The following is a 14,200-nucleotide window of genomic DNA, read 5'->3' on the forward strand; positions in this document are numbered from 1 at the left end:
TATGAGCAAAACAGGCTGTGGAAAAAAAAWATATTGTTTATCCTCTTGGTCGTTCATTCAAAATATTCACAAAAATCTAACCTTCAATTAAAGTAAAATAATTGAAAGGAAAAAATGTATTCTTATCATAAAACAAATATTATTCTCATATGTGTGCCACAATTATTGGCACCCCTTTGCAACCTCCTTTGCCAAGATAACAGGTCGGAGTCTTCTCCTATAATGCGTAATGAGGTTGGAGAACACATGMCAAGGGATCTGAGACCATTCCTTCATACAGAATCTCTACAGATCCTTCAGATTCTGAAGTCCACACTTGTGGACTCTCCTCTTCAGTTCATCCCACAGATTTTCTATGGGGTTTAGGTCAGGGGACTGGGATGGTAATGGCAAAACCTTGATATTGTGGTCAGGGAACCATTTTTGTGTTGATTTTGGAGTGTGTTTGGATCATTGTCCTGTTGGAAGATCCTACCACGGCCCAGTTTAAGCTTCCTAGCTGAGGGAGTCAGGTTTTGATTTAATATCTGCTGGTACTTGATGGAGTCCATGATACCATGTATCCTAAAAAGTTGTCCAGGGCCTTTGGAAGAAAAACACAGCCACAACTTCAAATATCCACCACCATATTTCACAGTTGGGTTGAGGGACTTTTCTGCATGGCTATCTTTCTGTCTACGTCAAACCCACCTCTGATGTTTGTTTCCAAAAAGCTCTATTTTGGTCTKATCTGACCATAGAACCCGGTCCCATTAAATTCCAGTAACGTTTGGCAAACTGTAGGAGCTTGAGTTTGATGACAGCAAAGGTTTTTTATGGCAACCCTTCCAAACAACTTGTGGTTATGTAGGTGGCATCTGATCGTAGTTTTGGAGACTTTCTGACCCCAAGACCCAACTAACATCTGCAATTCTCCAGTTGTGATCCTTGGAGATGTTTTGGCCACTCGAACCATCCTCCTCACTGTGCGTGGGGTCAATATAGACACACGTCCTCTTCCYGGACAGTTGTTAACATCTCCAGTTGCTTTAAACTTCTTAATTATTGTCCTGATAGTGGAAATGTGCATTTTCAACCATTGAGCTATTTTCTTATAGCCATTTCCTGATTTGCGCAGCTCAGCAACCTTTTGTCAAACATAATTTCTGTATTCATAGTGATGGATTACTTTGGGAACTTGGCCTGTGTGTCACCTCATATTTATACCCCAGTGAAACAGGAAATCATTGGTTACCGCTAATCACTCAGGTGAACTTAAAAACACAATGTGAATGGGAATATACTTCAGTTAGATTTTACTRATAATAATTTATGGGGGTGCCAATAATTGTGGCACACGTTTCGGAGAAATATTTATTTCACATGTATTTTTCCAATKATTTTACTTAAATTAAAGATTAGATTTTTGTGAATATTTTGAATGAAAGACCAAGAGGATAAACAACAAATGTTTTACACAGCCCGTTTTGCTCATATTTACCAAGGGTGACAATATTATTGGAGGACACCGTAGGTCTGGTTTGATGCTGAACAACGCTTTACACAATGTACTCCATTACCCATCCCCGCACCTTTTCCCTGGCCACTACTGGTTATGTGAGCATTTATTTCTTGTGGATTGCACCTGGCTAGGCTGCAGGATACTTTATTCTGGAAAAGTGAAAATGATTCAACCTTAGCTTGGCAAATACATTACACATTTTTCCTCAATCTTGCTCATCGTTCTATTTTGTGCCAAAAACGTAAATGCCATTTGAATCGTCTTTAGCTAGTACAGTACTTTCGTTCGGTCACGTTTCCAGTATGCAAGCGCAAGGCGGCTAATTAGAACGAGAAGGCAGGCGTGGGGGGAAGTGTACTCTGCCAATCAGACGTAGTTACTAGGCGGGCCTGAAATTTCATTCGACCAATCAAGGTTCTCCCACCTGACGACCGTCAATCAGCTGAGCCTCTTTCGGGTAGGTTCTACAATGTTGTAGCCAAAGTTTTGAACGGTAGTTCTTCAGTTAGCTAATAGCTAGTTCGATGCCTGCAATAGAGGAGTTTGTCCAGGAATGGCTATACTTTTGGCAAGCATATTTCGACTTTCAAAGTCAGAGGATTTTATAARACGGCCTGTTAGCATAGCTAACAGTATATTTATTGCTAGCTAGATGTATTTTAGATCTTAGCAGCCTGTCTCAGTTTTCCTACTTTGCTGTGGCGAGAAATTGAACTAGATAGTTAGTACAACACAACATGATATGGGCCAACGTGATATTTTATCCTACGAGACGTCGGTGAGAAGAAAAAGCAGAATTCGAACTGCCTCAAKAATGTGTCGTTTGGATGTGGAGTGTGCCGTGAAAGGACCTGAACAACATGGAAATGCCATCCCTTCGTCAAGGTAATATACTTTATCCAATCAATATAATTGACTTGGTTTAGTACACCGTTTGTTGATGTTCGTAAAAAAAATAAACTCAGTTTAACTCTGCCACAAACTTCATTACTAACCTAGCTAACGTTAGCATTGCTAGCTAGCCACTTGTCTTTAGCCAAGTTATCCTGCTACTGTGTACTTCCTCTCATTTTCCTCCACAATAAGACACAACTTTAAATATATGATTTAGACATGCCAAGTAAATATCGTATATATACCTGAAACATTAGTCGACTAGCTAAATTCACWAACAGTAGCTAGCTAACCACATTTTTGTCGACCATAGGTAACTAACGTTAGCGCGAGCTGTATCGGTAACCAAAACGAACATTATTGTTTGAATCGATAACTGGCAGCATAATTGCTAGCCTCTGTTACTATAAGTTGAGCGACTTCCTAGTTATGTTAATCGGTTCTTAATGTATTTGCCATTATGTAACGGGGACAAGGCGATTGTTGCGTTTTCACAACTAACGTTAACGTTAGTTCACGGAGTTCGTGTGCGCTGCTGTGTAATGTGGGATCAACTTGGCTAGCTAGTTAACTGGGGTAGCGCCAGCAAGCAACGTTGGCCGACACATCTGAGATGTGGAGTTATCTAGCTAGCACGAGCCACTTCAACATAATGGTTTTGCACTTCTGCCTGCTGGTGCATCATGTCTGACACTTGCAGATAATCGTAGCCAATATGTTTTATTAACCATCCAATTTGATTTGGCGGAATGTTAATTAGGTTTCTGCCCTACACTATGTTGTGTCTGACTTGAAGCAAGAGGTGTGACAGTAGCCGGACAGAATATATCTTATTTAGCGAAGATGCAGCATTATGCAGAAAAGCCTCTACAGTTGTTCACACATGACTTGTGCACACATGCATGTCAGTAATATGAGGTCTCATGCTGTACTAGTGAAGTGGCCTTTCTGAAATGAGGCTATACAATTAATGGATTTTGTTTTTGCTCTATTACGACACTCAGAATCTGTGAGCATCTTCATGTGCCATGAGTGTCCTTAATGATGTGTAAAACCAAGCAATTATCAACGACTTTTGACAATACTATTTGTTACATCTTCTCCAGGTTATTTACTAGGAGGAGAGTGGTAATGCCTCACGTGTGTGATTTCCTCGGACACTTCAGAATGTAGGTAGGATGTTGCAGTGTTAGTTCCCCCTCGACTGGATCTACATGCTCAACCCCAATGAAATCAGTAGGTGAGGACTTCTCCGTGTCTGGAAGAGTGACTAATCTGTTACCTAATGAACYTGACTCATTTTGTCAGGGTGGTTCCGCCACCCAGTGACAAATCTGTCCATATAAAGACTTCCGCCGGAGCGGTCTGTCCGCTTAACTGTTCATTACTCTGATCCTACTCTGCTTATCAATGATTGTCTCCGCCTCCTCTTCCCTTCCACTCCCAGGCCATTATCCCCACTGCACTTCCTCGTTTCTATTCTTTCTCCTCCCACTTTGGCCCACAGCCTACCCCTCCTCGCTCTCTCTGGCCATATCTGTTGCCTCCAGGGCTGAGAGAGGGGGAGTGAGTGTGTAGAATCGTGACTTCACTCATGTGCCACCGACGCAGGGAAGTCCATAGAGTGGGCAGAAAAGAGGCAAGAGACGCTGTTCTCCGTTTACAATTGGCTGACTGGTCCGTTGTTGCGTCAGGTTACAACCATTCCACATTTTCTGACGGATATTCCATATTTTAACTCAATCTTATGTCCTCCAATTTATTATCTTATTGAAAACTATTGAGTTGGCTCACATGGCTGGGTTTTCCTACTCCACATTTTTTCTTGTGTGAAAGTACCATAAAGCTTGGGACAGTCGTGCCCATGGCACATGATTCCCATGCCTGGGTAGCATTCCGGCCTCTACAGCCCCTACTCGTCTCCCKCGCATTTCACAAATTTACCTAAATGAAAAACAAAGTATTTAAGGAGAGTTGAACTGTCAGTAGTGTATCAACTCCCTGGCAAAAACGTATCAAATCTTTAGTCACTGTTACTAGCCGACTACCACCCGGTACTCAACCTTAGACTGCTTCCCTATCTATGTACATAGTCATTGAACACTGGTCACTTTAATAATGTTTACATACTGTGTTTTACTCACTTCATATATGTATATACTGTATTCTAGTCATGGCTCATCTAACTACTGCTATACACACCTTTTCTATTCATATACTGTCCATAATGTCTATACACACCATTATATACATTTATATTCTGGACTCTGACATTGCTTGTTGTAATATTTCTGTTTGTTAATTTGTTTCTTTTTGGGATTTACGTGTTAGGTATTACTGGAGCTAGGAACTTAAGCGTTTCTCTTCACCCGCGATAACTGAAAAATACGAGACCAATAAAATTGGATTTGATTTACTAGATTTAGTCGATAGTTTACCTGTCCACACTGAATCTTTCGAATCTTTTCTTCAACAGCCAGGGTCTACAACAGGGTTTCCAATTCTCATCCTGGGGACCCCAGGGGGTGCTTGTTTTGGTTTTTGAACTGGTACTTCACAGCTGACTCAACTAATCATCAAGCTTTGATAACTTGAATAAACTGTGTGCTGCTAGGGCAACAACCAAAACATGCACCCCTTGGGGTCCCCAGGACAGAGTTTGGGGGAAACGCTGGTCTACAAGGTCCTAGTTTCTGCCGAGTCCCCAACAACCGGAACATCCGATTTTCAGGGGAAATGGAAAGAGCCTGTGATGCGACTTCCTCTTTCGGATGTTAAACATGGCGAAACTGCATCTTAACTCCTCCTCCACTATTACTGGATTGGTTGAACCGTGCAGAAMAGAACCTCCCCAGACGTTTTTATTTTCTTGTCAATAACAGTATGTAGGGGATCTACACTGAACAAAAGTATAAACGCAACATGTAAGGTGTTGGTCCTATGTTTCATGAGCTGAAATAAAATAATCCATAAGTTTTTCATGTGTACAAAAAGCTTATTTCTCTCAAATTGTGCACAAATTTGTTTTCTTCCCTGTTAGTGAGCATTTCTGCTTTGCCAAGCGTGCAATTGACATGCTGACTGCAGGAATGTCCATCGGAATTGTTGCCAGAGAATCAAATTTTAATTTCTCTATCATAAGCCGCCTCCAATGTTTTAGATAATTTGGCAGTATGTCCAACCGGTTTCACAACCACACAACGTGTGGTCGAGCGGTTTGCTGATATCAGCATTGTGAAGAGTGCCCCGTGGTGGYGTTATGGTATGGGCATGCATAAGCTACGGATGATGAACAATTTGTGTTTTATCAATGTCAATTTGAGTGCACAGATACCGTGACAAGACCTTGAGGCCCATTGTCGTGCCATTAATCCGCCACCATCCCCTCATATTTCAGTGTGATAATGCACGGGCCTGTCGCAAGGATTTGTACACAATTCCTGGAAGCTGAAAATGTCAGTTCTTCCATGACCTGCATACTTACAGACATGTCACCCATTGAGCATGTTTGGGGTGCTCTGGATCGACGTGTACGACAAGTGTTCCAGTTCCCGCCAATATCCAGCAACTTCTTACAGCCATTGAAGAGGAGTGGAACAACATTCCACAGGCCACAATCAACTAACTGCCTGATCAACTCTATGCGAAGGAAATGTCGTGCTGCATGAGGCAAACGGTGGTCACGTCAGATACTGACTAGTTTTCTGATCCATGCCGCTTTAAGGTACTGTATCTGTGACCAACAGATATCTGTATTCCCAGTCATGTGAAATCCATAGATTAGGACCTAAAGAATTTATTTCAATTAACCAATTTCCTTGTATGAACTGTAAAATCATTGAAATTGTTCCATGTTGTGTTATTTTTTTTCCAGTGTAGTTTCAGGTTTTTATGCCTGCTACGTTAGGTTAACAATATCCAGAACAGTCAGCACAGGAGCAAAAATAATCTGAAAGAAGCATTTGGCCAAAGTCTGCAATGGAATAAAATGAAGGACTCAGAGTAGGGGTGTCAAACTCATTCCATGGTTTTTAGTTTTTCCTTTCAATTAGGACTTAGACAACCAGGTGAGGGGAGTTCCTTACTGATTCATCAATAAAGTACAAGGGAGGCGTAAACCTGCAGACAGTCGTCCCTCCGTGCAATGAGTGTACGCATGGTTTAGAGGATATCCTTTGTCCCGTTATATTTTCACACCGCTGAACTGTGAAGGGTTTACTTGAAATTCCCTGATGCTGCACTGCCAATATCTCTGCTTCAACAGTCCTCTCTGAATCTAGGCCTATGCATCATTTGTGCACAATCCGGTCTAGTCTCGGTCTCTAGCTCTGGCCTCTCATCCGGTACTGTTGCCATGGTAAGTAGGCTGTGGTGAAACTGGCTTTATACAGAGGCCCTGTATAAAGAATAGCTCATTGCCTCAACTGCTTACATATGAGAGGCACAGCTAGCTATTGCTCTGCTCATAGTCTAAGCTACAGGTTTTAATCTGCAAATGAAAATCTACATTACAAACATGTTGTGCTAYGGACTTTTAATGGAATAAGTTTGCTTTTCAAATTTGATTTCATGTGTTGGAACAAGTTAGCGATCCAGTTAACATCGCATTTATCACCCAGGAGCTTGGGTGTAATCCATACTGGGATGCTGCCTTTCTCACTCTTGTTTTCACTGGCCAATTAATTACATCCTGTGATTTTTGCAGAGACATCATTGATAGGATTTGATGGACTCATTCCATTTATATACTTTTTTTGCTGCCAGACACAGGCTGCAGACTTCAGTTTCACCAGCCAATGTTTGCAGTGTAACCTATGTCTTTCAGATACCTCAAAAGCACAGAGCTATAATCCATTCTTCAGCCTATGACGGTTTTGTGAACACCTAGCATATAGGGCAGGTTTGTAAGGAGCACTGCTCTTTGTGGTGGCGTATGCAGTTATGTAACCACTGGCCTCAGACGTGTAATTGGACCACTGCCTCCACACACAAACGTTGAAGCAACACTGCACAGTACAGCACCCTGAAGGTGGAAAATTATACGTTTAGATTAGAAGACGGCAGTACATAAAATGTATTTGAATACCAGCTATTCATTTGTTACTCATCTTTTGTGTTCACTATAACTTTACTTTATTAAAAAGAGCATACTTATGTTGTGCAATGGCATTCCTTGCCACACTATCCTCAGTCATTCATTCCCATTGCTGCTGCCTCTGCTGTAGAGGAGACCAGTGTGCACTGGGACCTGCGGAGGCTGCATGCAACCAGACATCCAAGTGATGGATCAGTTGTGAATGCAGAACCGCCTACAGCACGGAGTAGGCTGCTACAGCCCGGCTTCCTGTCGACGCCCCCTCAGCGCAAACACCACACACTGATTGGAAGAGAGGCGGTGCTCCAGGAACAGGGAGAGCTCATCATATTGGCTGCATGCTGTGATCAAGGAATCACTGCAGAGGTAGCTCCTGTAATAGCTCATGTAATTATTATACAGTGTACACAGACCGTATGAGATACGGCAAATCAAAAGGTTGATCCAGTGTTTTACTTCTGCCATTTACCCAACCTATGAATGTGTGTGGTGATTCTGCTCATTGTGCAAATAGAGAGTGAAAGGAGATGTGATCTGGACCGCTCAGTCAGCCAGTGCTCCGTCCTCAGACATGCTCTTGGGCTGACACTCAGGCAGGATAGATGGATATGGATCGCCATGGTGACTAGCAAGTCTAGTACCGTACTCCAAACACTGCCTCATTCCCCCTGAGACGAGCGGGCCATGTGACCTACGTGCAGTGCTAACTAGCGCCACAGCTCTCCCGTTCATGCTGCAGCAACCACTGACAGCCAACAGGGTTTTTCCCTCTTCCCTGTGGGATGGACAGTGTTTCAGCAAATATACAGTGCATTCGTAAAGTATTCAGACCCCCTTTTCCACATTTGGTTCCGTTACAGCCTTATTCTAAAATATATTAAYTTATCTACACACAATGATGACAGTTAGGAAAGCTAAGGCTAGCTTTTTCAAGCAGAAATTTGCATCCTGTAGCACAAATTTAAAAAAAGTTCTGGGACACAAGTCCATGGAGAATAATACATGTGTGCCAAGCTTGTAGCATTATACCCAAGAAGAATCGAGGCTGTAATCGCTGCCAAAGGTTCAACAAAGTATTGAGTAAAAGGTCTGAATACTTATGTAAATGTTATATTTCAGTTTATTTTATTTTTATACATTTGTAAACATTTCTAAAAACCTGTTWTTACTTTGTCAATATAGGGTATTGTGTGTAGATTGAGGGGGGAAGCACTATTTAATCAATTTTAGAATAAGGCAGTACGTAACAAAGTGGAAGTCAAGGGGTCTGATTACTTTCAGATATAGAATCGGCATATGCTAACYTGAGTAGATCAAATTGAAAACAATGGTCGCAGTCTCCAGTTCTTTTTGTTGTATGAGAAATAATATATTCAAACACTACAAAACACACACAAACATCAACGACATCACATCTGTTCAGACCCACATGCGCACAATCCCATCTCCAGCGCCTGCATCACTCTCTGCCACATGGCCTCAAATTGCACCATTTTGTTTCCATCACCCGCACACTTTGAACATTTTAGATAAAGCATTTGGACCTTTCCGTTATCAAAAATTGAGGATTGGTTTGATTTTCCAGTTTTAAGTATGTTTTTTCCAAAGTTGATTTAAGAGAAGTATTGTCAAACCCATCGGGTATCTCACTGCACCCTCATGCTWTTTCTTGAAATATGCAGACAGACGGATTAAAAGTTCTTTGACATTGTAATAGTTCTGACAGACAACTTTATAACTCCGCCCTTAACTTTTGGACWTTATAGCATTCCCAGACGGCATGGATTATTGAGTCATTGTTAGTTTTACATTTGACATGCTGTTGTACTGTAGAATTTGATTTCTTTTTTAKATTTTAGTTCATACTGGATTAAGTGTACATTTTCATTAACTGTAATTTCGTTAGTTATTGTTTTACCTCAGTGGACTAGACTGTAACCAAAGATGGTGGATAAATAAAGATGTCCCACTCAAGCCAAAGACCATTGGGGAAAAAATTGTCACAATTCCAGTCTGCWTAAGAGGTGGCTCTCCCGTAGGCATCATTGCATTAGCAGCTGGGTCTGTTCTGCTTAGTTTAATTGTTCCTGAAGCAGGAAAAAGGGAGCGCTTCCTCACCTCTGGTCTAACATCCTTTATTCCTTTTCCCTCTACAGGTACATGGTGGGCCGTGGGGTGAAACGTAAGCTTAGTGACTGTGAGGATCAGATGCTGGACCTGCCCTACCCCCAGCAGAGGCAGCTGGTGCTGGACCTGTGCCTGGATAAACTCCAGAGTTGCCAGCGCCGAGCTGAACCCAGCCTGCACCGCTCGGTGTTGCTGGCTAACACTCTGCGCCAGATTCAACGGGAGATGAGGCAGGAGGGAGGCCCGCATCCTGAGTCCTCCCCTCCAGCCCCCGCCACACCGCGCCACTCCCCGGATTTGCCGCCCGTGCCCTCGGACCSTCCCTCCACCCCAGTGGCCGCGCTCTCATCCTCACTGCTGTGTGACGACGCACAGTCAACCTGCACAGAGCTCCCCAAGGGACCGGGGTCGGAGGACGGCGGCAAGTCGCCGGATCTGATGTTTGGATCCTTTGAAATAACCAACTCCACCAGCTACTTGACGGACCTGCAGCTGGATGACATTTTTGAGGACATTGATACATCTATGTACGACCCGTCAGACMTCTCTGTTCTGGCCTGCCCGCCTCCCAGAGGGAGCAGCGGAGCCTCCTTGGGGAATGACTATAACCTCAAGGCATTCTCCACCTGCACCACCTCCAGCAGCACTCTGCAGATGTGTCTCAACGACCTCGACCACATCATGGAGATCCTGGTGCGCTCTTGACTGATTGGCGCCACGTCGTAGTCACAACTGCCCAGCATTTTATGAGCTGGGGGTGGGAAGAATGACTTGATTTTTTTAATGTCTCTATTTTCATACAAAGAACTTGTTATATTTATACAAAAAGACTGATGGATACCTGCCTGATACACTTCTACTGTATGATAATGCACATTTTTGGTGGCCCGCTGAGGCCATCTTTTTTCCTATAGCAAGATGAAATTAATATGCAGGGACTTAAAGCAAGAAACACAAGTATTACCATTGAGACATATTTATACTGGATTGTTATTCACCAGTGCATTCTTRGCGGGGGGAGGAATGACAACCTGTGGAACAAGGTGATGAAAAGAACATTGGGGGTGGATTCCATTAAGTATTTCTGGAGCATTACAATAATTTATCAAGAATTAATATGAGATAGGACTTATTCAATACTCACTACCTCTCTCTCAAACTAAGAGCTCTGTCTCACTATTCAAAGAGATTCATGAACTCGCCGCTTCACTAATTTTGTATTTCGATTGGTCTTGTTCCTTTAACATAGAAAACTGGTGATTGTCAATAATGCAGATTTTTAACACCAGAAAGAATGCCTTCCTGCCGATATGAATCACAAAACATAGCCGATAATTCCATGTTACACTGATGCCTTGTCCATCCATTTTGGTCATTTTAATCAGATGGTAGCGGACAACAAAATAATCAGCACTAGATTTTGATGAATATTTGTTTTGAGAATCTTGAGGATATTGCGTTGATTACTTGGAATGATCTGTGTGTTTTTGTTAGACTCTAGAATAGAAAATGCATGCATTTCAGCATTTAGTGGTTTGTCTCATTGAAGAACTGTACAATTTGAGTGCTATGTATCTTTTTTCTCCACTAACGGTTGTAAGAAAGAAAAATGCAGATGCCGTCGTATCCCTCTAAAGAACATAGTGCCTATAACGGAGGATGAAGACTGGTGATGGTGGAACTGCCCACTGTGGACCCGAACATGGACACTAGCCTATGAAAAGGTGACAACCTGTGAGTTATTTCTCTAAGTAATTTATTTTTGATGTGATACTCAGTCCTGAAAAGAAGCCATTCTGCCAGGTGTGGGCACATCTGCTTTTAACCCTTCACACAAACCCTTCACACCCTCGCCAAAGACTGACACTGCAAAAAAGAAGACCTTGGATGTCGGTGCCTCGTGCTATGGTCAAGACTACGGTGTCCTAATGTTGAGTGAAACCGTCAGCCATCCGGTAGAATCCTCATCCAACATTTTGTTCTCTTGGAATCGCCTTTTCTCTTACAACAGACTGCAGGGTTGGACTCTACTCCCAAGAAAATGCAAGTCATGGATACTGATGTAGGATCTTAATTTGATCTCTCTGTTTCAGGATAACTTTCCTGCAAATTGTATTTGGGGCTTAAAAAGGCTTCTGAAGTTTAATTTCCACTTTGGAATTTCAGACTTGATTTTCCCTTAAGTATCAACCCCTACAAAAATGTCCATGAATTATAATTCACATTTCTTGTTGACGCAGGATTATTTTGCTGCTGTCGCAAATTACGATCCTACATGTGTAGGTAGTGATGAAAGGAGTTGCGTAACAAAAGGGATGCCAGCTAGAGCCATTCCAAAAGTTACAGGATGCCATAACTCTTAAGGCGCTGATGGGACATCCCCACTAACTTTTAGCTCCTTCTGTCTAAGGGTCATACCTGTGCTGAGGGACTGTCCTGCATTGCTTGCAGGCTGTTTTCCCCTGAGACTGGAGGGGGAGGGGCAGTAGCTCATCATGTGGAGACCCTTGCTTGTGGAAAAGGCTACACAGTTTCACAACAGCTGGTATGTGTGTGTCTGTATGCCAAGCTCTGTCCCCCAAAAGGGGCCCTCTTCTTCTGTCAGCCAATAAGAATGCTGAGGGAGGGGTTTTGTCAGCCTGTATGAAAGTGAATAACAAATGTAAGCAGCTAGATGCAGTTCCTTTTCTCACTGTGGTATGTGTCCTCTTCCTTGGCTCTTTTCACTGTTTATAACCAAGGGTTTGCACAATTTGACAACTTCTGTTGTCTGTTAGTTCAACACCGTGTATCCACAATTTATCATGAATCATATGACTAAAACGGAATTATCTTGTGTCTGCATTGATCCACATATTCTGAAATAGGCTGATTTTTAGATGAGAGATTGGGACACAGGCTCCCGGACTCTGTGGTGAAGCTCTCAAAGTAAACAAGTCCCTGGTGTTGCTGCTCTGCCGTTGACACACAGACCCCTCCCGTCCTTCCAAAACCCCAGCACGACTGCACACAGACCCCACCCTAAGGACGGACTCGGCCTACCCTGAACATCATAACACATGGTACAATAAAACCAAGGAGGCTTATTTATCACACCATCTGCATTCTTCAGTGGGCCCTCACTGCTGAGAGCTGTGCATCAAATGAGTTGAGAATTTCTAAGCTTTGTAAGCTTTTTTTCTTGTACATATTTGTATTTATACTTTTTCCTGTGTGATTGTTTATTTTGATGACCGCATTGACATAATATATTGKATTTATTTAAGTAACTGGTCTGGGGGTTTTGTAGCAGAGTTCAGGACCCATTTTATTTTCATCGAAGAGGTAATATTGTGAAAACATGTCTGTAAATATTTGTTGCGGATCATGAAGAGATTGATATTTTAGATGTAACTGGGCCTACCTTTCGTGTCTACGATGGGATTCTAACAAAGTCTAGATGAAGATTACTATGGATCAGGCAGTTGTAAAACTGGCAGCTTTTCACACTGTTTTCAGCCTGCAGACACTTTGCGAAGTTTAACCAAAATATGAAATTGGCAGTACAAGTGGTACATGTACGTTTGTATAACCAATCAATATCCCTGGATTGAGCAATGGAATAGGCTAACGTGATGGCCTGTCTAATATTCTGGCCAGTTATGTAACTCACTAGCCCTCTGGTTCTTAGATGTTTTGGAGATTTTTACCAAACGTGAAAGGACTGCAATCCCACTTTCACTCGGCAGACTCCTTCACCAACGGTCTGAATGCTTAAAATGAAGTGTGGAAAGGAGTAAATAAAGATCTGTTATAGCACATCTTTAAGTAGCCTAAGTGTTCCATTTACTTTTTTCATGTCTTCTCTGCAGTTTGCAAGGAGTTGCACTCTGTAGGGTGTTGACAAACCAATGTGAACTAATACTGATGTAGTTCTCTTGATAAAGAACAATGTCACAAAGATCTATTTGTTAGAAAGGACTTTTTAATACTGAGAGGTCGACAAACACTTCACTTGGAATGGTCTTACTAGAGTTGGAGCATTACAGAATGGACGAGGTGGAGTCCATCTTTGGGGTTTTTACCACCTGTGTGAGTGACCCTTCTGGAGTCAAGTTATTTTCAAAAACATTCTACTGAAAACCAGAATGCTTCGGGATTATCACTTTTGTCCCAAGTGCAATATGAGTGTTTTGTTGGTGATCTATATTTAGTAGAAATGTCTAACATTTGTTTTTATACTCTATGCAATACTATAGCAATTCAGTAAGTGAATAAAATGCAAAAGAGGAATGTCTTGGATTTCTTCATTTTTGTCCATATCAGTGCAGTGCAATAGTTGGCTCTTATCACTTGTGTTATGATCAGCTTTTTTTTATCAGGAAAAATACAAAAGATAATGGAACAGGAGTTTCCTGGCATCATTAGGCCAGCCAGAACAGCAGGGGAAAAACAAGACTTGTCAGTGACTYACTGCCTGCCCCCTTGTGGTCAGATCTAAATCAAATATGAAACCAGGAGTAGTGTTWTCCTCATCAGACAAGCACTGAGAAAAGAAGGGAATTCATCATAGGGAGAGAGTATTGTAATGGTTGTAAAGCATC

General features: G+C 42.2%; 1 protein-coding gene across 4 annotated transcripts; it reads left to right on the forward strand.

Moving 5' to 3' along the window:
- The first annotated feature begins 1,774 nt into the window (after positions 1-1,774).
- Positions 1,775-13,889, forward strand: si:dkey-177p2.6 (SERTA domain-containing protein). 4 transcript variants are annotated; one of them, XR_011474334.1, is made up of 3 exons: positions 1,775-2,386; positions 9,647-12,162; positions 12,485-13,889. XR_011474334.1 is itself a non-coding variant. In XM_070435721.1 (3 exons), the coding sequence occupies exons 2-3, from the start codon at positions 3,610-3,612 to the stop codon at positions 10,320-10,322; spliced, it is 702 nt and encodes a 233-aa protein (XP_070291822.1). In that variant the 5' UTR covers positions 2,301-2,386; positions 3,502-3,609; the 3' UTR covers positions 10,323-13,889. The 4 variants fall into 4 exon arrangements, 2 of the variants coding, with proteins under 2 accessions (XP_070291821.1, XP_070291822.1); XR_011474333.1 differs by having other exon boundaries at positions 9,647-11,351; positions 12,028-13,889; XM_070435721.1 differs by adding an exon at positions 3,502-3,635 and having other exon boundaries at positions 2,301-2,386; positions 9,647-13,889.
- Positions 13,890-14,200: the final 311 nt, after the last annotated feature.

The sequence above is a fragment of the Salvelinus sp. IW2-2015 genome, linkage group LG28 (genome assembly GCF_002910315.2).
Source record: "Salvelinus sp. IW2-2015 linkage group LG28, ASM291031v2, whole genome shotgun sequence".
Lineage (NCBI taxonomy): Eukaryota > Metazoa > Chordata > Actinopteri > Salmoniformes > Salmonidae > Salvelinus > Salvelinus sp. IW2-2015.